Source organism: Heptranchias perlo, chromosome 13 (genome assembly GCF_035084215.1).
Source record: "Heptranchias perlo isolate sHepPer1 chromosome 13, sHepPer1.hap1, whole genome shotgun sequence".
NCBI lineage: Eukaryota > Metazoa > Chordata > Chondrichthyes > Hexanchiformes > Hexanchidae > Heptranchias > Heptranchias perlo.
In genome coordinates this window covers 56,933,346-56,957,760 of record NC_090337.1, presented here as the reverse complement: position 1 = coordinate 56,957,760, position 24,415 = coordinate 56,933,346, and the positions used below count along the sequence as shown (strand labels likewise).

The following is a 24,415-nucleotide window of genomic DNA, read 5'->3' as shown; positions in this document are numbered from 1 at the left end:
CCAGCAGAGTTGCAACTATTAGGAGGCCTATATACTACGCCCACTAATGTTTTTTTTCCCTTATTATTCCTTATCTCCACCCAAACTGTTTCATTATCTTGATGCTTTGTCCCAATATCATTTCTCTGTATTACAGTGATTCCTTCCTTTATTAACATAGCCACCCCACCTCCCCTTCCTTCCTTCCTGATTGTTAAATACCCTGGCATATTTAATTCCCAGTCGTTGTCACCCTGCAGCCATGTTTCTGTAATGGCCACAAGATCATACCCATACGTAGTTATTTGTGCCGTTAACTCGTCCATTTTATTACGAATGCTACGTGCATTCAGATAAAGAACTTTCAAATCTGTTTTGTGACGCTTAGTTCCTGCTTTTTCCTTTTTTAACACTTTACCTATTACTCCATACCTTCTGTCCCTTCCTGTTACGCTTTCCTCTCTCTCCCTGCTCAGGTTCCCAACCCCCTGCCACTTTAGTTTAAACCCTCCCCAACAGCACTAGCAAACACTCCTCCTAGGACAGCGGTCCCGGCCCTGCCCAGGTGCAGACCATCCGGTTTGTACTGGTCTCACCTCCCCCAGAACCGTTTCCAGTGTCCCAGGAATTTGAATCCCTCCCCCTTGCACCATTCCTCTAGCCACGTATTCATTTGAAATATCCTCCTATTTCTACTCTGACTAGCACGTGGCACTGGCAGCAATCCTGAGATTACTACCTTTGAGGTCCTATTTTTTAATTTACCTCCTAACTCCCTATATTCTGCTTTTAGGACCTCATCCCCTTTTTTACCTATATCGTTGGTGCCTATGTGCACCACGACAGCTGGCTGTTCGCCCTCCCCCTCCAAAATGTTCTGTAGCCGCTCCGAGGCATCCTTGATCCTTGCACCAGGGAGGCAACACACCATCCTGGAGTCTCGGCTGCATTCCCAGTTTATTCCATATGTTGATCACTCTGTGTGAAGAAGAATGTCTTAGTACCAGTCCTAAAATTAGGGAGGGGCGAGGCCACGGAGGGATTTGAAAACAAGGATGAGAATCTTGTTTGATCACTACCTCTTCTGACCTAATCTACAGTTCCGGCTATCTAGTTTAACATTCTGTTGACTTTGTTGAAAGTTGCTCTGCACATTTGACCACTTTGCATCGAGAATTTCGAATCCAGGTCACTTATGTAAATTAGAAGCAGTGGTCGTTCCAACACCGAGTCCTGAGGCACCTCACTCACCCCCACATAAGTCCTCTAACAATTATTCATTTCCAACCCTTCAACCTTGATGGATATTATATATTATGCTGCAGATAAACAAGTCTGCGGAGCCCAAAAGCCATGCAGAGCAGTGGGCTGGGTGAGGAAGGCCTGCTGTATGTGAGAATCTATCCTGCTCAACCCTAGGGAGTGTGTTTGGGTTCTATAGGATTATGACTGATACTTAAATCAAGCTTCATTGCAACGTACAGTATCACTGAAACAGTCAGTGTATAATTCCAGTAATGAATTCACACATCTGCCCTTGATACTCTTTTTACAGGCATTAACCTGAAACTTGGTACAGAGAACTTAATCTTCACTGGCTGAAGCATCAGCCTATGCGAAACCTTTAATGTGCCCATAAAAATGTCCCAGTGCATTGTCTTAATATCTTTCTGCATTCCCAGGAATCCCAGCCTTCCGCTACAGTAATAACTGCTTGTCTCTTTCTCAGATGAGTCACCGGGAGAAGAGGACTGCATGTGAATTCAGACTTTTCTTTTTGCAGTCTTAGTCTAAGTGTCCAAAGAAAGAAAGAACTTTTATTTATATTGTGTCTTTCAGGTCCTCAGAACGTCCCAAAGCACTTCACAGCCAATCAATTACTTTTGAAGTGCCTAACTGTTGTTATGTAGGAAAACATGGCAGCCAGTTTGTGCACAGCAAGGTCCCACAAACAGCAATAAGATGAATGATCTGTCAATCTGTTTTAATGGTGCTGGCTGAGGGATAAATGTTGGGCAGGAGAAATCACCAGTTTTTCTTCAAATAGTGCCATGGGATCTTTTATGTCCACCTGAACAAGCGGACGGAGCCTCGGTTTAACATGATATGTTGCTTCCCTGGTGCTAGGGTCAAGGATGTCACAGAGCAGCTGCAGGGCATTCAGGAGGGGGAAGGTGAACAGCCAGTAGTCGTGGTCCATATTGGTACCAACGACATAGGTTAAAAAAAAGGGATGAGGTCCTGCAAGGTGAATTTAAGGAGTTAGGAGATTCATTAAAAAGCAGGACTTCAAAGTTAGTGATCTCAGGATTACGACCGGTGCCACGTGCTAGTGAGTATAGGAACAGGAGAATAGACAGGATGAATGCGTGGCTGCAGGGATGGTGTAGGAGGGAGGGATTTAGATTCCTGGGACATTGGGACCGGTTCTGGGGAAGGTGGGACCTGTACAAGCGGGACGGGTTACACCCGAGCAGGACCGGGACCAATGTCCTCGCAGGGGTGTTTGCTAATGCTGTTGGGGAAGGTTTAAACTAGAGTGGCAGGGGGATGAACCTGAGCGGGGAGTCAGAAGGGAATAAAGTTGAGAGCAGCAAGAGAGGGGAAGACCCAGGGGAAATTTACAATACAAATAGTACAAACAGTTGTTCAAGAACAAGTGAAAGGAAGAAGCGTAGAGCAGCAGAAAGAAAGTGTACTTTAGGCACGACAGATAAAGTGAAAACTAGAAGGCGTAAGGCGATTAACCCAGCATCAAAGCTGAAGGTCAGGCTAGGGTGTGTGGCCCAACTAAGAGTTCTATATACAAATGCACGGAGTATAAGGAATAAATTAAATGAACTACAGGTTCAAATTCAAATTGGAGGGTATGACATGATAGCTATTACTGAGACATGGCTGCAGGATGGTCAGGATTGGGGACTAAATATACCGGGTTATAAGGTCTACAGGAGAGATAGGGAAAATGGAAGAGGGGGAGGAGTAGTCTTGGTGATTAGAGATGAAATCACTTCAATGATATAGGAGGATATAATGAGAGGTAAGCAGCCAACAGAGACCTTATGGGTTGAATTGAGAAATAGGAAAGGATCTAAGACTATAGTGGGAATTGTGTATAGGACCCCTGGCAGCAGCTCTGAAGTGCTAGATTGTATAAATGCAGAGATTAGACAAGCGTGTAAGAAAGGCATAGTGGTCTTAATGGGGGACTTTAACCTTCACATAGATTGGGAAAAGCAGACTAGCAACTGTCAGAAAGGTAGTGAATTTCTTGAGTGTGTCCGGGATAGTTTTCTACAGCAGTATGTCCTCGAGGCAACAAGGGGGCAAGCCATACTAGATTTAGTAATGAGTAATGAACCAGATTTAGTTAACGGCTTAACTGTGCATGAACATCTATCCAATAGCGATCATAACATGATCGAGTTCAATGTAGTGTTTGAAAGGGAAAAAAGTGAATCAGCTGCTAAGATTCTAGACTTGGGTAAGGCCGACTTCAATGGGATGAGACAGACTGTCCACAGTAAACTGGGCAAATCTGTTAATGGGTAAAACGACTGATGATCAGTGGGAAATGTTTAAAGAAACATTTAACGTGATACAGAATCGGTTTATACCCCTGAGGGGCAAGAACTCTACTTGCCAAAAAAACAGCCATGGACAACTAAAGAGGTAAGGGACAGTATAAGACATAAGGAAAGGGCATACAAAAAGGCAAAAAATGGCACAGATCCTGGCGAATGGGAAAGATACAAAGATCAACAAAGGGTCACAAAACAGATAGTAAGAGCTACAAAAAGAGAGTATGAAAAGAAACTTGCAAGGGATATCAAAACCAATACGAAGAACTTTTATAGTTACATTAGGAAAAAGAGGGTGGTCAGGAGCAGTGTTGGCCCCTTAAAAACTGAAAGTGGGGATATTGTCATTGACAATGGGGAAATGGCGGACATGTTGAACAATTACTTTGCGTCAGTATTTACAGTAGAAAAAGAGGAAAGCATGCCGGAAATCCCAAGAAAACTAATATTGAATCGGGGACAGGGACTCGATAAAATTAACATAAGTATAGCAACAGTAATGAAGAAAATAATAGCACTAAAGAGTGACAAATCCCCAGGACCAGATGGTTTCCATCCCAGGGTTTTAAAGGAAGTAGGTGAGCACATTGCAGATGCCCGAACTATAATCTTTCAAAGTTCTCTAGATTCAGGAACTGTCCCTCTAGATTGGAAAATTGCACATGTCACTCCGCTTTTTAAGAAAGGAGAGAGAGGGAAACCGGGGAATTATAGACCAGTTAGCCTAACATCTGTTGAGGGGAAAATGCTGGAGTCCATAATTAAGGATAGGGTGACTGAACACCTCGAGAATTTTCAGTTAATCAGAGAGAGCCAGCATGGATTTGTGAAAGGTAGGTCGTGCCTGACAAATCTGATTGAATTTTTTGAAGAGGTGACTAAAGTAGTGGACAGGGGAATGTCAATGGATGTTATTTATATGGACTTCCAGAAGGCATTTGATAAGGTCCCACCTAAGAGACTGTTAGCTAAGATAGTAGCCCATGGAATCAAGGGCAAAGTACGGACTTGGTTAGGAAGTTGGCTGAGCGAAAGGCGACAGAGAGTAGGGATAATGGGTAGGTACTCACATTAGCAGGATGTGACTAGTGGAGTCCCGCAGGGATCTGTCTTGGGGCCTCAATTATTCACAATATTTATTAACGACTTAGACGAAGGCATAAAAAGTCTCATATCTAAGTTTGCCGATGACACAAAGATTGGTGGCATTGTAAGCAGTGTAGATGAAAACATAAAATTACAAAGCGATATTGATAGATTAGGTGAATGGGCAAAACTGTGGCAAATGGAATTCAATGTAGACAAATGTGAGGTCATCCACTTTGGATCAAAAAAGGATAGAACAGGGTACTTTCTAAATGGTAAAAAGTTAAAAACAGTGGATGTCCAAAGGGACTTAGGGGTTCAGGTACATAGATCATTGAAGTGTCATGAACAGGTGCAGAAAATAATCAAGAAGGCTAATGGAATGCTGGCCTTTATATCTAGAGGACAAGAGTACAAGGGGGCAGAAGTTATGCTGTAGTTATACAAAACCCTGGTTAGACCGCACCTGGAGTACTGTGAGCAGTTCTGGGCACCGCACCTTCGAAAGGACAAATTGGCCTTGGAGGGAGTGCAGCGTAGGTTTACTAGAATGATACCCGGACTTCAAAGGTTAAGTTACTAGGAGAGATTACACAAATTGGGGTTGTATTCTCTAGAGTTTCGAAGGTTAAGGGGTGATCTGATCGAAGTTTATAAGATATTAAGGGGAACAGATAGGGTGGATAGAGAGAAACTATTTCCGCTGGTTGGGGATTCTAGGAGTAGGGGGCACAGTCCAAAAATTAGAGCCAGACCTTTCAAGAGCGAGATTAGAAAACATTTCTACACACAAAGAGTGGTAGAAGTTTGGAATTCTCTTCCGCAAACGGCAATTGATACTAGCTCAATTGCGAAATTTAAATCTGAGATAGATAGCTTTTTGGCAACCAAAGGTATTAAGGGATATGGGCCAAAGGCAGGTATATGGAGTTAGATCACAGATCAGCCATGATCTTATCAAATGGCGGAGCAGGCACGAGGGGCTGAATGGCCTACTCCTGTTCCTATGTTCCTATGTTACTATGTTCCTAACATCACATCCAAAAGACAGCTCTCCGTCAGTACTACATTAAAGCATCAACTTCAAATTCTGGAGTGGGGCTTGACCTTCCGACTCGAGGCGAGAGTGCTAACCACTGAAACAAGGCTGAAAAGGAACAGAGTGTGAGACATGAACAAGTCAGATTGCTGACGAGACAATATCAATGTTTTGTGACGAGTGCTTTGTCCACAAGAAGCAGAAACATGGATGACCCACACTACATTGAGAGCAAAATCAGCTGAAACAGGAAAAAAAAGCTACATTAATTCTGCAGCATGCAAAGCGCCCACCTCGGTCACTACAGTAATAGCATCTTACCTGCCAGGGGCTGCCTCCTTTCCTCATTACCCTCCCTCCTATGATTCGCGGGTCCAGCAGCTTCTCTCTGAGTTGTCCGCAAGCGTATTTATCTGCAACGTACAATGTAACACAGAGCGGGTTACACCGTCGAACTACTGTCCCAACAGATGCAACCCTGCCTCTGAGAACTGACAATCTGATCACCACCACCATCAGAACCCACTTATTTTTATTTAATGATTTTCTTTCACTCATGGGCACACTGAGTTTTAAAATTCTTATCCTCCTGTTCACATCCTTCCATGTCCTCGCCCCTCCCTATCTCTGTAACCTCCTCCAGCCCTACGTCCTTCTGAGAACTCTGCGTTCCTCCAACTCTGGCAGTGCCTTCAACTGTCTAGGCCATATGCTCTGGAATTCCCTCCCTAAATTTCTCCGCCTATCTCTCCTCCTTTAAGATGCTCCTTAAAGCCTACCTCTTTGATCTGGCTTAATGTCTCCTTCTTTGGCTCGATGTCAATTTTTGTCTGATTACATTCCTGTGAAGCAACTTGGGATGTTTTACTAGGTTAAAGGCGCTATATAAATGCAAGTTGTTGTTGTTATAACCTCAGAACCTTGCATACCCTGAGGAAGCCTGGATAGCAAATGTTGCCCAAATACCCCAATAACCCAAGATACCCCAGTAATCCCAGATGGCTCAGTAACCCCAGATACCACAATAACTCTGAATACCTCAGGAAAGCTGAATACCTGAATGACCCCAGATACCTCAAGTACCCCAAATACCCTAGTATGCCCTCGGAAACACAGTAACCTCGAATACCCCACATACCGTAGTAACTCCGGAAACCTAGACATCCTAGCTGTGTGTAAACTGACTGCCGCATTTGCCTGCAAAACAACAGTGACTACATTTCAAACATAATTAATTGATTGTGAAAAACTTGACATGAAAGGTGCTATAGAAATGCAAGCACTTTCTTGGCTCTTTCTTTATCCCTGTAATCTCTGAAGCCCATGGGATTAAAGGGGCAGTGGCTGCGTGGATGTGAAATTGGCTAAGCAACAGAAAGCAGAGAGTAGTGGTAAACGGTTGTTTTTCAGACTGGAGGGAAATATACAGTGGTGTTCCCCAGGGGTCGGCATTAGGACCACTGCTCTTTTTGATGTATATTAATGACCTGGACTTCGGTATATAGGGTATAATTTCAAAGTTTGCAGATAACACAAAACTCGGAAACGTAGTAAACAATGAGGAGGGTAGTAACAGACTTCAGGAGGACAAAGAGAGACTGGTGAAATGGGCAGACAGATGACAGTGAAATTTAATGCAGAGAAGTGTGATGTGATTCATTTTGGTAGAAAGAACAAGGAGAGGCAATATAAACTAAATGGTACAATTTTAAAGGAGGTGCAGGAACAGTGACCTGGGGGTGTATGTACACAAATCTTTGAAGATGGCAGAACAAGTTGAGAAGGCTGTTAAAAAAGCATACAGGATCCTTGGCTTTATAAACAGAGGCATAGAGTACAAAAGCAAGGAAGTTATGCTAAACCATTATAAAATATTGGTTAGGTCCCAGCTGGAGTATTGTGGCCAATTCTGGGCACCACACTTTAGGAATGATGTCAAGACATTAGAGAGGGTGCAGAAGAGATTTACTAGAATAGTGCCAGGGATGGTAGAGTTCAGTTATGTGGAGAGACTTGAGAAGCTGGGATTGTTCTCCTTAGACCAGAGAAGGTTAAGGGGAGATTTGATAGAGGTGTTCAAAATCATGAAAGGTTTTGATAGAGTGAATAAGGAGAAAATGTTTCCAGTGGCAGAAGGGTCGGCAACCAGAGGAAACAGATTTAAGGTGATTGGCAAAAGAACCAGAGGCGAGATGAGGAAGAATTTCTTTACTCAGTGAGTTGTTATGATGTGGAATGCACTGCCTGAAAGGGTGGTGGGAGCAGATTCAATAGTAACTTTCAAAAGGGAATTGGACATATACTTGAAAAGGAAAAATTTGCAGGGCTGTAGGGAAAGAGCGGGACTAATTGGATAGCTCTTTCAAAGAGCCGGCACAGGCACGACGGGACGAATGGCCTTCTTCAGTGCTACATCATTCTATGATTCTACCCTAAGAAACCCCGGATACCTCCAGGAAGCCTACAAAACCCTGAAAATCTGAATAACCCCAGAAACTCCAGATACCCAACGAACCACAGATAGCCCAATAACCCACATATCCCAGTAACTTGGATAACCTGGGGGGTCCCAGTAATGGCAGATAACCTAATAACCCACACCCAGGAAATACAGACACCTTAGAAAGCTAAGGTATCCCAGTAACCTAAGATGCTCCAATACGCCAGTCATGCCAGATATCCCTGGAAACTCTAGTAATCCAGTGTACCACCTCCATTAAAACAGCAAAGGAATCTCACACAAGCATTATTGGTCCGCTAACACTATACAGTGCCATTTCTGAGCCAATGAGCAGAAACAACAGGAATACACTGTAGCATGTTTACATTTGGATTGGCAGCTCCTCACCTGATGCATTGCAGGAGAATCCATTCTCACTTAGTATGTAGCCTTTCGCACACGAGCAATCCCGTCTATTTCTCTCCTGAATTTCATGGCAGAAATGGGCACAGTGACCGTAATGGTCAGAGCAGTTTGTGGCCACCAGTACTGAAATCATAAAGAGGTGAAATGAAAGATTTTTGCCACAGTAACTCTGTTGTGATTAGTCCAAGTAATGGTATTAAACAAATGCAAAATAGTCCAGCTACTAATGGATCTCCTGTGCATTGCACAAGGCAGGGCAAAGGATATGCTGTTTTACTTGGACAGCATAACATCATGTAATGCACATTGTATTATTCTGCTGCATTGTGTAATTTGAAGTGTTCCTTTAGAGCCATAAGGTGTAATTACTGCAACTTGCTCAGGTCAGTTAGAAGCTAACTGATCTTAGTAGATCCTCAAATCAGAGGCCGGACTGGCTTTTTAAAATATATAAGTATTTTTTTTAAGTGTGGCACAGAAATTTACATGTGATGAACACAGATATGTCCTAGCCATGAATGTCTCTATATTGTATTACTAGCAGATATCCTGTAGTGTTGCCCATAATGAGTGAGAGGATACTGCTTTATAATTGAAGAGTGTTAATGCCACATAGGGAATAACATTAGAGCCACTAATTTATAGTGACTGACTAAATCAAATTCAATTTCTATTAAATCCTGCCATTTTTGCCTCCTATATGTAAGTATGCAGGGGTACAGGGTCATACATGCGGCCCACAATGCTGTATTCAATGGCAGTCAATCCATGAGAAATTGACTGCAATTTGCACATGGAGCCCACCAGCGAGGCAACAGTAGGGGAAGGAATTTGAGGCCTTCATATCTTTGGCCAGACCACCTGTGCCCTCTCCACTGAAATGCTGCTGGGTCTATGGGCAGGCACCCCAGCAGTGCAGGTACTGGTGTGGACACCCACCCCATACATTCAAATAATCCCATCCCCAGGATTCAGGTGGGTTCACGGTGAGGCTGGAATAGCAGATGGGAAGTCCTGCCTTGTCAACTTCCAATGCTACCACGGCACTGCTGGAATTTCTAGACTCTGATATTTAGCGGCTCTGGGTAGAGGGAGTGAAGTTTAGGTTCACTGGAATGGGGTCATGTGCTTTGGTTGTACTGGGGAATGATGCTTGGCTTTGGCACAACTGGGAGAGCGAATGTGAGCTTTGGCCTTCATTAATTATTAATGAGTTTAGGGCAGTCCCACTATAGGCCATCAATGATTATTAATGAGTTTAGGGCAGTCCCACTTTAGGTCAATATGATTATTAATGAGTTTTGGGCAGACTCACTCTAGGTCTTTGATGAGTGACAATGAGTCTAGAGTAATCTCATTCTATGCACAACTGAAAACTGACAGTTGATTGACAATCATCATCTAAACTGAACAAAGACTGAAAATGTTAAAGTAGCTGTTGCATTGCAGAGCAGGTCCTTCATAGTTCATTATGGAGTGAATTGGCAGAGCATTGATGGCAGTTCTGCATTGTAACTGGTTTTACATTGTTTAATGCTCTCATTAGGTTCAAAATTATCACCCTTTAATTTCGACTGAGCACAAACACTGTTGCTGATATCACCTGAAATAATTGAACAATCACTTTCTTTCAAATAAAAAATGTAAACTTTACCATACTGACATTGGCGCCCATCCAATCCTTCCGGACAGTGGCACTGGTAGCCCCCAATCAGATCCTGGCAAGTTGCATTATTGGCACATGGATTCAACTTGCACTGGTCACCATCTACGACAGATGTATTTAATGAAAGGCTGAGCCCCATGACAAATGTGGATTTTCAGTCTGATAGACCTCATTAATCAGTTCATAAATGAGTACATCTGGGGAATTAGGCACTTTCTCACACATAATACTTGGCCACATCTATAAGTAGATATACATATCTGATGAATACATAGTAGTGTCCCCTTAAGATCAGAGACAATATTGATGATGGCCAGAATTTAATCGGAAAAGATTGTGTTTGGTTTTTGCTGCAATATACATCAGCAAACATTATTTTCTAACTTACTCTATCTTTAGGTGTGACTAGCTCTTGTGGTAAATGCTGTACGGTAGAACATTTTCAAACTGATCTTTCTATAGAGAGGAACTGTGTACCTTTAGACTTTGTGTGGTAGGTGACCAGCCTCCTAAAATCTCTAGGTTCCCCTCGGGCTGGCTGCTTCAGTTCTTTCTCCCTGACCTCAGTAGGTAGTCACACTAAAACATTAGGATATAAAGTATCTCATATTTACCTACTGACCGCTTAAGTTTTGTGGGAGGTCTGCAATGAAAAAGGTATCTCATATTTACCTACTGACCGCTTAAGTTTTGTGGGAGGTCTGCAATGAAAAAGGTATTGTCAGGGAGTACTCCATGTACAATTTATATTAAATGTTAGCCTTGGCTCAGAGGTAGCATTCTCACCTCTGAGTCAGAATTCGTGGGCCAATCCACATTCCAGAGACTTCAGCATGTAATCTAGGCTGACACTGAGGGAGTTCTGCATTTTCAGAGGTACCATCTTTCGGATGAGATATTAAACTGAGACCCCCCTCTGCCCTCTTACTTGGATGTAAAAGATCCCATGCATTATTCGAAGAAGAGCAGGGAAACTCTCCTGGTATCTCAGCCAATATTTATCCCTCAACCCAACATAATTTGAACAGATTTCCTGGTCATTTATCTCATTGCTGTTTGTGGGACTTTGCTGTGTGCTAATTGTCTGCCACGTTTCCCTATGAAGGGATTCGCAAAATTTCACATGTTCCCCCCACCCCGAAGATTTATTGGAGTTATTAAAGAAACCCTGGTGTGACTGTTTTAAAAAATCCAAGGTCTCTCAAAATGGCTGCAGTCAGACACATGGCCGAGGACCGGCAGATTTGAAATTGCATTCTCAACAACTTGGCAGGCTTCGTGTTTCAGACAGGTTTCTTTAAACAATGCAGCTGCATTCTAGCCCTGAGGCAAGCTATCAACATGGCCGGCCAACACATCAAAATTCGAGCAGGAAGTGATCGCAGGACAAAAGGTGAACCATCAAGGTACATTCGGAACAATGGTAAAGCAGTTAGCGAACAGATCGATACAGGAAATGGCCATTAATGTAAATGGGCCAGAGATGGGGTCCTTTGTCTTACGTTTCGTGCTTAAATCAAACAATGAAGCAAGCTGATAAGGTATGAAAAAAAAACCTGTTACCAAGAGGGTATAACTGGGGCTGCCCAGTATCTCTCTTGAGCTGTTCTCTTCGCCTCTTGGCCCTGTCCTGTCTGTCTGCTAGCAACTAAGAAGGAAGGCCATTCAGTAAACCTCGCAACCACATGTCGACGGCAACAGCAGGCACAGGGGCCAGGCCTTTTCATCTGTTTTCACCGGTGAGCATTAATTTTCTGGCTGCCACAAGACAGCTTAGCATAGGTGTAAGGTTGGGGGTTAAAGGGGATATTGCTAAACTTGTGATTTTAGAATTTTCCCTCGATGTGTCCGTTTCTTTCAACCCGATAAGTGTAAGACTGTATTACATCCATAGCGATTTCTTTATCTTCTGTATTATACTGTTTACCTTGTAGTTTTAGTTTTCTTATTAATAAACATTGGTTTTCCTTGTACCAATCCACTGGTCTGTTTGTCTGTCTTTGTTACCACTCGATAAGTCCTCAGCTGAGAATCAGGAAGGGGTAAGCGATTCGCAACCGCACTGCGGGCAGGGCAGCTCAGGAAAACATAACTGGCTGACCTATTATAAGCCCGAGAAACAGTAAAAAATAAACCCCTTACACCTACAACAGTGACTACACTTCAAACGTAATTATATGGCTGTGAGGCACATAGGGACATCCTGAGGTTGTGAAAGGCGCTATATTCATTCCCTGGGCACACTATGAATTTACCTTTTTATGTGGGACTTAGAGAGCCCAAGTTCACTTATGAGAATCATTTGAGACACAGATGTCAAAAACATCCCTTTCATGCATGTAAAAGTGAAGGAATGTTGGGTATTCCTGCACCTTAAGGTACAAACCTGTGTCACATGGCACTTTCAGCTTAATTACTTGTTTTCATATGTATTTAAGGCCATGTTCAGTTGTAAACTTGTTGGGAGCTGTGTCAGTTCTTTTCCCCAAGTAGGTCTGTGTGTATCTATGTCTATGGCAGCACTGACCTGATGATCCCATCAACATATTATAGGATTCCAAACCATCCTCACAAATTCAGATATTGATGATTCATACATCGCATGTGACCCTCATACTAGGAGAAGTATCTGTGCATGTTTTCATGGCAGACTAGCAGAGCTAATGCCTTGGGGTCCTGATGGATGTATTGGTCTCTCAGCAGCAAACAAGTCACATTGGGCACATGTCAATAGTCAAGAGTTGTAGTTACCACAGCTTAAACACCATAATTTCATCAGTCTGATATGACATCAACTATCAGAATTTTGGCAAACAACACACTTACCAAATTCATAAACAACCAGGTCAGGATAAGTTCCTGTTCCAATGCAGAGACATGACCATTAGCTATGGGATTAGGGCACTGACCACTCATCCTAATATCTATCCAGAACATTTAACACAGTGGCAGATTCCCTGAGAAGGACTCAAATATATCTCCTAAATGTGACATTGAACTGAGACAGCACACCTTTTCCATTCTCTGAGTGGAGCTAGCGAAATCATGCATACAGCCTTCTGCAAACATTTTGTTCAAGGAATCAGGATGTCAAGGCCTTGTATGAAAACATATGCTCATATATCCAGTGATTAATACTTCGCTGATTGGCATTTATATAGTTTCTTTCACAACCTCAGGATGTTCTAAAGTGCTTTACAGCCAATTAAGTACTTTTGAAGTGTATTCACTGTTGTGATGTAGGAAACGCGATAGCCGATTTGCATACAGCAAGGTCCCACAAACAGAAATGTGATAATGACCAGATAACCTGGTTTTAGTTTTTAATATTAGATCTTGCAACCTGTGCCTAAGCTCTCTGGACTTAGCTGAGTGGATATACCCCTATGGGGAGAGAGTGTGTACTCCATATCAGGCAAATGGAAATTCTACATGTGTAGATTTCTCAGTAGCTTGGTTCAGACTCTTAAACATGATGATGGGTTTCCATGTGCGTCAAACACCTGGCTGACTTAAAAAATGGCATTAGCCCTGTCCTTTCAGTTCCATGAACTGGTCACTTTCTCTAAGCCTTATTATCATTCCCTTTAATTCCAGGGTATTACTAAAACTAAGAACAGAACCAACAACTCTGATCCTCGTATCAGTGCACGATCCTACAATTTGATTCTCAGACCTCCAAGAACTTAGCACAGATCAATCGGAAGGTGAGATAGTTCATCTCCCTCCCTGTGGCAGACCTTGGATTAATGGGAATGTTTGTTGAGAGGGAAATACTTCCCCTCAAGGAGTACACTAATACCTACAACACCATGATAGAACATGAATAATGTGATTCGACAGAAACCCCAACATTCATTCCATAAATTATTTCAGAACTTCACCTCTTTAGATAAATGTTCATGCCCTCCTGCTCTACTTTCAGAGAGAATCACTCATTTCACTGAGCAAATGTAAAAATATTTTTTTACATGTTCTTTTCTTGAGAAACAAAGTGAAGGGCCACAGTGCTGGACATCACAATAGAGTGGTAGAGAAGAAGAGATAAATCAGGAAGTAGGGATTAAGTCGGGTTTTAAAAAGCCTCTGGAAGGGAAACTGAGGGAGGTGAGGAGTTCCAAAGTTTTGAGATCCTGGGAAAGAATGAGTCAGAGTAGTGTTAAGAGTCTTAAATTTGAACAGGAAAGAGGAGGTGCATTTAGGACAATGGCCCGTAAATTGCTCCAAGCAGTGAACCAGCTGTGGTCACTGCTCATTAGATTTAAATTCACCCACTAAGTTTCCGCGTGCTTTTTGGCGGCAACTTCCTTGAACTGCGAGTTCAAATAACATCAGTGTTCGTTCCCGGGCAGTGTGAGTGGTGAAAGGATCCTACCAATCTAAGGATCTCTAAGGCTCCTCAGTCAATCAGCTTGAATCAAGCCACGTTGTGAGAACCAGGTAATGCACTTCATGGATAAATAGCGCAGAATAAAAACCCGGATGTGTCCGATAAGGTATTATTAAATGACATAGAGAAAGCGAAATAAAGACAGGATAAGATTGAAAGACTCAGATAAAAGAGACAGAAGGAAAAAGTTTTTAAAAATCTTTAAATTTTTTAATTAAAATTTTTTTTTTCAAATGTCCAAAAATCAGGAGTAATGAGACTCCACATTTTTAAAAGTTAATTTTCAGTGCCAGAGAGGTTGTTTGGCAGTCATTAAGACTTACCAGGCTGTTAAAGCTTAGTTTAGACCTAAAAAACTGAGCGTACCTGTCTTGTGGTGATACTAGTTAGTTTCCAACTGGGCAGGAGAGCAACTTGGTGCTGGTGTATTGATTCTATTGATTGCTGGCAGTGATGTCCCTTTAAGACGAAGCTCGCAGATCGCCGGTGAACCAGAAAGAGCAAGTTCCGGATTTCCACGTTTGACTGCGCATGTGTATTCGCCGGAACCATCTCTTCGATTTCACCACTAGTAACGGTGAGCGTTGTTAGGCTCACCATTATTTTGAAAGCAATTTCCAGCCCATTATATTTGAAGCTTAGAAGGAACAAGAGAGGAAATTTCAGATATGGAAGAACAAACAAAGGTTGAAGTGTAGACAGGATGATGAAGGCTAGAGGTGATGGAATGATTGACAACAAGCTTTTTTTGTACCCTTTATGGCCAGCCTCCCCAAATATAGGAGCAGGATTGAATGGACCTGGTCTTTATAGAGAGTTTAGAGATATTGCGGGGAAAAGAAGTATTTGGCACAAAAGAGGAAACTGACTTTCTTGGGGACAGCTTTAGTGATGGAGTAGAAGTGGGAACTCCACTTGAGATCAGAGGCAATAGTACGGCCAACAATACCACTAGACGAAAGACTAAGGGTGTCACCACGTAAGAGATAGTTGAGCTTGTGAGACAGGAGCCTAGATTTTACGACTGCCATTACAATTACTTCAGAGCTAACACATTCATTTTAAACAGATTAACACTGGTATTAAAATAACACCAATCAGAAAGTATAGGCTTGTGACTGAAGAATTTTCACTGCTCAACCAAGATACTGGGAGGAATGAGATTTAACGATTCAGTCACTGCACCGTAAGAGGAATGGAGGGCAAGTACACTGAGGCGTATTATTTAAAGGAATGCAGATGGAAATCATCAGCAAATGTGTGGGCAGGGTTGGACAAGGAGTAGAGAAGGTGAATAATATGGACAGGTACAGAATAGGAAAGACAACAGAACCCTGAATTGATGACAAGATTAAAGGGTTGAACCATCAACTGCAGCAATTCTGAGCAATGATTAGATAACCATTATCATATCAGCTAAATCAGGAAGACAAGAGAACTTTTTCTTTTGTGCAAACCCCACCTGAAGCTACCCATCACTGGAAAAAGATCAGCTTGACAGTTAATCAAATATACACTTTATTTTTATCAACTTAGAAGAAGACCAGTGGCCCAAGTGGAAGTCATTTAATAAGTAGTCCTTAATGAAATATGAAATTTCATTAAGCTGACTGAAATAACCTTCACATTTTACTAAACATTCATTATTGGAGTGCAAACCATTGGCAAATATAGAGTTTTCACCCTCAGTCCAACAGCTGACCATAGTTGCTCCCCTAAAAGTAACAAACCACACTAACAACACATGTTGGCAATATTTTGTGGATGATTTCAATGGAAAATAAAATCAGGCGGGTGTAAAATGGGCGGGTGTAAAACGGGTTGCTGATTTGTTAGCGCCTGTTTTGCGCTATCGCCGAAGACCAGTTTCACCCCCTATATGTCTGCACCCCTAGATCTCTCGGATCCTCATCTCTGTTAAAATTCTTACTATTTAGGCCACACATTCCTTTCACTGTTCTTTTTCCCAAAACGTACTACTTCACAGTTCTCTACATTGAACTGCATTTGCCACCTAACCGCCCACTCCTCTAACCTGTCAATGTCCTTCAACCATCTCTTGCATTCTTCCCCTCAGATAGCTATTCCTCCTAATCCTCCATAGTCTTGTTCATTTTTCAAATGACGTCATCCCAAACACCTATTTGGCCCATTACAACCACTAGTGGTCATGGGAATTAAAGCAATACACATTCATCTGCTTCCTCCAGACAAAAGAACTGAAGCAGGTAGCCCAAGGTGGCTCATATACTGTGGAAAGAGAATGGGTTCTGCATCACATACATAATGTATAAAGGCACAAAGTTCCTGCTGATGATTTGAGCTGATACTGATGTACAAAGTAATGTTGAAAAGTAAAAAGCATTGGATATTGCACTGTGTGATATTAGTAATGGGAACGTAAAACATTTAGAATCATAGAATCATACAGCACAGAAGGAGGCCATTCAGCTCATCCTCGGGATAAACGGGTAATTTTCAGGTTGGCAGGCTGTAACTAGTGGGGTACCGCAAAGATCGGTGCTTGGGCCTCAGCTATTTACAATCTATATTAATGACTTGGATGAAGGGACTGAGTGTAATGTACCCAAGTTTGCGGACGATACAAAGCTAGGTGGGAAAGTAAGCTGTGAGGAGGACACAAAGAGTCTGCAATTGATATAGACAGGTTAAGTGGCAGATGGAGTATTATGTGTGGAAATGTGAGGTTATTCACTTTGGTAGGAACAACAGAAAGACAGAATATCTTTTAAATGGTGAGAAACTATTAAATGTTGGTGTCCAGAGAGACTTGGGTGTCCTGGTACGTGAAACACAAAAAGTTAGCATGCAGGTACTGCAGGCAATTAGGAAAGCAAATGGCATGTTGGCCTTTATTGCAAGGGGGTTGGAGTACAAGAGTAAGGAAGTCTTACTACAATTGTACAGGGCTTTGGTGAGACCTCACCTGGAGCACTGCGTACAGTTTTGGTCTCCTTATCTGAAGAAGGATATACTTGTCCTAGAGGCGGTGCAATGAAGGTTCACTAGATTAATTCCTGGGATGAGAGGGTTGTCCTATGAGGAGACGTTAGATAGAATGGGCCTATACTCTCTGGAGTTTAGAAGAATGAGAGGTGATCTCATTGAAACATATAAGATTCTGAGGGGGCTTGACAGGGTAGATGCAGAGAAGTTGTTTCCCCTGGCTGAAGAGTCTAGAACTAGAGGTCATAGTCTCAGGATAAGGGGTCAGCCATTTAGGACTGAGATGAAGAGGAATTTCTTCACTCAGAGGGTTGTGAATCTTTGGAATTCTCTACCCCAGAGGGCTGTGGATGCTGAGTCGTTGAGTATATTCAAGGCTGAGATAGATAGATTTTTGGACTCTAGGGGAATCAAGGGATATGGGGATCGGGCAGGAAAATAGAGTTGAGGTTGAAGATCAGCCATGATCCGATTGAATGGCGGAGCAGGCTTGAGGGGCCGTATGGCCTACTTCTGCTCCTATTTCTTATCGTGTCTGTGCCGGCTCTTTGAAAGAGCTACCCAATTAGTCCCACTCCCCTGCTCTTTCTCCATAGCCCTGCAAATTTTTCCACTTCAAATATTTATCCAATTCCCTTTTGAAAGTTACTATTGAATCTGCTTCCACCACCCTTTCAGGCAGTGCACTCCAGATCATAACAACTCATAACATTTTTTTCCTCATGTCGCCTCTGGTTCCTTTGCTAATTACCTTAAATCTGTGTCCTCTGGTTACTGACCCTTCTGCCACTGGAAACAGTTTCTCCTTATTTATTCTATTAGAACTCTTCATGACTTTGAACACCTCTATTAAATCTCCCCATAAGCTTCTCTGCTCTAAGAAGAACAACCCAGTTTCTGTAGTCTCTCCATGTAATTTAAGTCCTGCATTCCTGGTACCATTCTAGTAAATCTGCTCTGCACCCTCTCCAAGGCCTTGACATCCTTCTTAGAATTGGCCAGAGTACTCCAGCTGTGGCCGAACCAGTGTTTTGTAAAGGTTTAGCACAACTTCCTTGCTTCTGTACTCTATGCGTCTATTTATAAAGCCGTTTTAACAGCCTTCTCAACTTGTTCTGCCACCTTCAAAGATTTGTGTACATACACCCCCAGGTCGCTATTGCTGCACCTCTTTTAAAATTGTACCATTTAATTTATATTGCCTCTCCTCGTTCTTCCTACCAAAATGAATCGCTTCACACTTCTCTGCGTTAAATTTCATCTGCCACGTGTCTGCCAATTTCACCAGTCTGTCTATGCCCTCCTTAAGTCTGTTACTATCCTCCTCACTGTTTACTACATTTGCGAGTCTCGTGTCATCTGCAAACTTTGAGATTATATCCTGTGTACCTAAGTCCAGATTATTATTATATATCAAAAAGAGCAGTGGTCCTAATACTGACCCCTGGGGAATACCACTGCACACTTCCCTCCAATCCGAAAAACAACCGTTCACTGCTACTCTCTGCTTTCTGTCCCTTAGCCAATTTTGTATCCACGCAGCCACTGCCCCTTTCATCCCATGGGATTCACTTTTGCTAACAAGTCTATTATGTGGTACTTTATCAAACGCCTTTTGAAAGTCCATATACAGAACATCAATCGCACTAGCCTCATCAACCTTCTCCATATTTCATCAAAGAAGTCAATCAAGTTAGTCAAACATGATTTGTCTTTTACAAATCCGTGCTGGCTTTCGTTTGTTAACCCATAGTTTTCAAAGCGCCAATTAATTTTGTCCCGATTTATGTCTCTAAAAAGTTTCCCCACCACTGACATTAGGCTGACTGGCCTGTAGTTTCTGGGATTATCCCTCTCCCCTTTTTTGAACAGGGGTGTAACATTTGCAATCCTTCAGTGCTCTGGCACCACTCCTGTATATATCTAAGGATATTGGAAGATTGTGGTCAGAGTCTCTGCAATTTCCACCCTTACTTCCCTCACTTGGATGAAGCTTCTTTGCCAATTTAAAATAAATTAGCTGAAATCTTCATTAAAACAGCAGAGAAAGTAATTTCACAACAGTGCTTTACTGCATCCGTCACCAAGGTCACACGGCTTGATTTCAACCCCCGTGCTCTTACCATACGATGTAACGGTCACTCAGTGGAATGACAAAACAGTATAAAATAATTACACAATGGAATAACTTCACAGTGAAATTCCACATAATGGAAATGGCCCATTACTAGGGAATTGGCACCTCTTGCTCTGTAGTCTCCCCTCATCCGTGTTGAGGATTAGCTGGGGGAAACAGTACAGTTGGAAAGTCCCCTCGTGTACTGTTGAGGAATTTACATGTTGTTGCTGTGCAGATACAAAGATCATTTTAAAAAAAGGACTATTAGAAGGGAATGGGGAGTGAGCAGGAGAGTGGGATTAGACTAGTTAGCTCACATGGAGGAAAATATTGGCGCAGATTTAATGGGCAGAATGGCTTGTTTCTGTGCTGGAACATTCCATTATTCTATTTGTATGCATACTAACAGTCTGTGGAATATGGGATGGGGAGGGGAGGAACATGCCTACTGATAAAGCCAGCTGTAATTCTTCTTTTGCCCACCTTGAAAGAAATGGTCTATGATACAAAGACCAGAATACTAGGGTGCAAATATTGAGGGCAAACATTCTTATTCTTTTTGTTATTATTTACCCTTTCTTCTTTGCTCTTTATCTTCCTAGGCTACAGTTTGACAGAGATTGGTCTACTTACCAACGTACTTGTTCCAAAATGTTAACTGTCAAGAAAAAGTACACAGCTGATTAGATGCAACAACAGTAAAATACTGAAATCACAGTATTCATACAATGAAATGGTAAGGTTCTGCATTGTACACCTTACATCAAGAAAAGGAGAACAGTTACATACATATCCTTTAATCCCACACATATCCTTCTATCCCACCCACCTTCTCACCATATCCCTAAAACCCACCCACCCACCATAATTCCTCAATCCCACCTACCCACCTTCTTACCATATCCCTCAACTCCACCTACCCACCATATCCCTCAACTCCATCTATCCACCTTCTCACCATATCCCTCAACTCCATCTATCCACCTTCTCACCATATCCCTCAACTCCACCTACCCACCTTCTCACCATATCCCTCAACTCCCCCTACCCACCTTCTCACCATATCCTTCAACTCCACCTATTCACCTTCTCACCATATCCCTCGACTCCACCTATTCACCTTCTCACCATATCCCTCGACTCCACCTATTCACCTTCTCACCATATCCTTCAACTCCACCTATTCACCTTCTCACCATATCCTTCAACTCCACCTATTCACCTTCTCACCATATCCCTCGACTCCACCTATTCACCTTCTCACCATATCCCTCGACTCCACCTATTCACCTTCTCACCATATCCCTCGACTCCACCTATTCACCTTCTCACCATATCCCTCGACTCCACCTATTCACCTTCTCACCATATCCCTCGACTCCACCTATTCACCTTCTCACCATATCCCTCGACTCCACCTATTCACCTTCTCATCATATCCTTCGACTCCACCTATTCACCTTCTCACCATATCCCTCGACTCCACCTATTCACCTTCTCACCATATCCTTCAACTCCACCTATTCACCTTCTCACCATATCCCTCGACTCCACCTATTCACCTTCTCATCATATCCTTCAACTCCACCTACCCACCTTCTCACCATATCCCTCAACTCCCCCTACCCACCTTCTCATCATATCCTTCAACTCCCCCTACCCACCTTCTCACCATATCCCTCAACTCCCCCTACCCACCTTCTCATCATATCCTTCAACTCCCCCTACCCACCTTCTCATCATATCCTTCAACTCCCCCTACCCACCTTCTCATCATATCCTTCAACTCCACCTACCCACCTTCTCACCATATCCTTCAACTCCACCTACCCACCTTCTCACCATATCCCTCAACTCCACCTACCCACCTTCTCACCATATCCTTCAACTCCCCCTACCCACCTTCTCATCATATCCTTCAACTCCACCTACCCACCTTCTCACCATATCCCTCAACTCCCCCTACCCACCTTCTCATCATATCCTTCAACTCCCCCTACCCACCTTCTCACCATATCCCTCAACTCCACCTACCCACCTTCTCATCATATCCTTCAACTCCACCTACCCACCTTCTCACCATATCCTTCAACTCCACCTACCCACCTTCTCACCATATCCCTCAACTCCACCTACCCACCTTCTCACCATATCCTTCAACTCCCCCTACCCACCTTCTCACCATATCCTTCAACTCCACCTATTCACCTTCTCACCATATCCCTCGACTCCACCTATTCACCTTCTCACCATATCCTTCAACTCCCCCTACCCACCTTCTCATCATATCCTTCAACTCCACCTACCCACCTTCTCACCATATCCCTCAACTCCCCCTACCCACCTTCTCATCATATCCTTCAACTCCCCCTACCCACCTTCTCATCATATCCTTCAACTCCACCTACCCACCTTCTCACCATATCCTTCAACTCCACCTACCCACCTTCTCACCATATCCTTCAACTCCACCTACCCACCTTCTCACCATATCCCTCAACTCCACCTATCCACTTTCTCACCATATCTCTAAAACACTTCTTTCTCCAGAAACACAACTAATTGTTTCTTGGCCCAATTTATATTGTCTGCTTCCCTGGTAACCTATACCACAACACACCACAACTCAATTACCCTGCAGGTGAAAAATCCCCCTGACTTCCCTTCTTACTCAACTCAACCTCTTCATTTTCAATTTATGTCCACTAGGATTTGGACTGGTTGAAGTGAAAGAACTGTAGAATATTGAAAGCCAGTCGCATTTATACTTCTCCATGCAGCCTTTTCCCATTCCAGCCCAAAGTCCTTTTATCCTCAGTATGTTATTTTAAGGAAGTTCCTGATTCTCCCTGAATAGGCATATTAACTGTTTCTATCACTCAAGTGGATGGGATGTGACTAGCAATCCCATCGCTATCGGGGGTACTGTTACCAGGCAAGGCCTGAAACCAAACCTAGTGGGATCTTCTTTTGGTATGAAACCCCTTTAACGGTTGAGGTAATGATAAATGAGACCTGTCTGTTACCAGAGAGAAATTTACATACATCACCAGTTGAACAATCCGAAGTACTAGCCAAATAAATTTCACCTGACTAGATTCTAGTTATAAGCAGCTCATTTACAGAAACTACACATCTATCTGTTATATGCATGATTTAAAATGTAATAAAGATATAGAGACATGACAAATAAGAGGACAGGTTTGAAGTACATTCTGAACAGTCTTAACCAGGCTGAACGTTTGGCAATTTCCCTGGAGAGAGTATTGGCAGACGTTGAGGGAACTGCAGTCAAGATTTACTAAAAGAAACGTTTTCTGTACTCATTCCAGCTGCACTATCTCAACTTCCTCGCCCTTGTTTTCCTGGGATCCTTCCTAGCATCCACAGGGACCTGGGGTTTACAACACTGCACAGTGCAGTGACCTCAAATCAGCACCTGAGCCACTTCACAGATGTCCCAGCATATGGCCATTCTTCAGCTTGGACAAAACCTGCATTCCCACTGGCATTTACACGTGGCGGGTGGGAGCAGGTTGGAGGCAAAATGAGGTCTAGGTGGGAAATAGCACTAGCTCTCTCAGCCCAACTTTTCCAGGTGGGAGAGTGGAGGGAGGTCCAGCCCATAGTGTCTAACCCACTGTATGTACCAGGCTCCATGGTATGTACCCAGACATCAAAGGTACCTAGGTTCACACTCATTGGACACAAAAATAAATAAAGTTTGGACATTCCCGTCCTAGACAATGAGTGTTGGAAGGCTATTCCACAGCGATGGTATCACAGCTGACCCCTACTATCCAGAGGCCACCATATAGTGTTCAACAGGAGGAACCCAGGCAACTCCATCCCTTACCTGATGAAGCTGAGGCCAACTGTAGGACGCACACTGCTGCTTGACTAAGATCAGGTAACTTAGTACAGAACTGGGGGGAGGGGTGAAACCTCTGACACTTTGCTCTGAATGGCACAGCTACTCACCATCTTAAGCAGCTTTCTCTATTTGTTAACACATATTTGACGCTAGACATAAACCGCGCTTCACTTGTGCAGACATTATTATAAATGGGGGGGGGGGGGAGGTGGGGGAGTTTGCTGTCCCCTCCCTAAAAAGAAAACCATTTGTCAAACCCATTCTCAAACAATCACTGCGGCATTGACAACACTGCCAACTTTACCATTGTTTTGATATTACACCATTGCTTTCATGTATAGGGATGGAAGAGAGAGAGAGAGATACAGACATCTGTAACGCAGTCTTCTATGTCCATGAAATTCAAAGATTAAAGTAATAGTGGAATATCAGGAAATTGCTAATAAAATTACCAGTGCTGGTGCCTCACATAAACTTTATTGAAGGAACCAGGACGCTGAGGTGATTTACTGCAGGATACTCACAGCCGCATCAGTCAACTGGAAAATCTCTTTCACCTCATCGAAATTACAGGATTCTTCATAACACTCCCTTTCCAAATTTCCAGGCCTCATTTCTTCAAAGAGGAAATTATCACGTTTCCTAATTCTCAAGACATCATTGGCAATTTTTCCCGGTAAAATCACTGAAATATAAAATAAGGAATCATCTTTAAAACTGATGCCTGCAGGGCAGTGTACCATCTGCATCACAGAATGTTGTATCTGTACCAGGGCAGTGTACCATTCGCATCAGAGAATGTTGTATCTGTACCAGGGCAGTGTACCATTCGCATCAGAGAATGTTGT

At 42.9% G+C, this 24,415-nt stretch overlaps 1 protein-coding gene across 1 annotated transcript in view; it reads right to left on the bottom strand.

The window, feature by feature from the left end:
- The window catches only part of LOC137331612 (vitamin K-dependent protein C-like), a 51,907-nt gene that overhangs the window by 16,771 nt on the left and 10,721 nt on the right, over positions 1-24,415 (bottom strand). The window contains exons 3-7 of the mRNA XM_067995524.1: positions 24,092-24,252; positions 20,327-20,351; positions 10,206-10,319; positions 8,534-8,674; positions 6,007-6,098 (exon numbers count right to left, since the gene is read on the bottom strand). Coding sequence (XP_067851625.1) covers positions 6,007-6,098; positions 8,534-8,674; positions 10,206-10,319; positions 20,327-20,351; positions 24,092-24,252 — 533 coding nt within the window. The remainder of the gene's footprint in view (positions 1-6,006; positions 6,099-8,533; positions 8,675-10,205; positions 10,320-20,326; positions 20,352-24,091; positions 24,253-24,415) is intronic.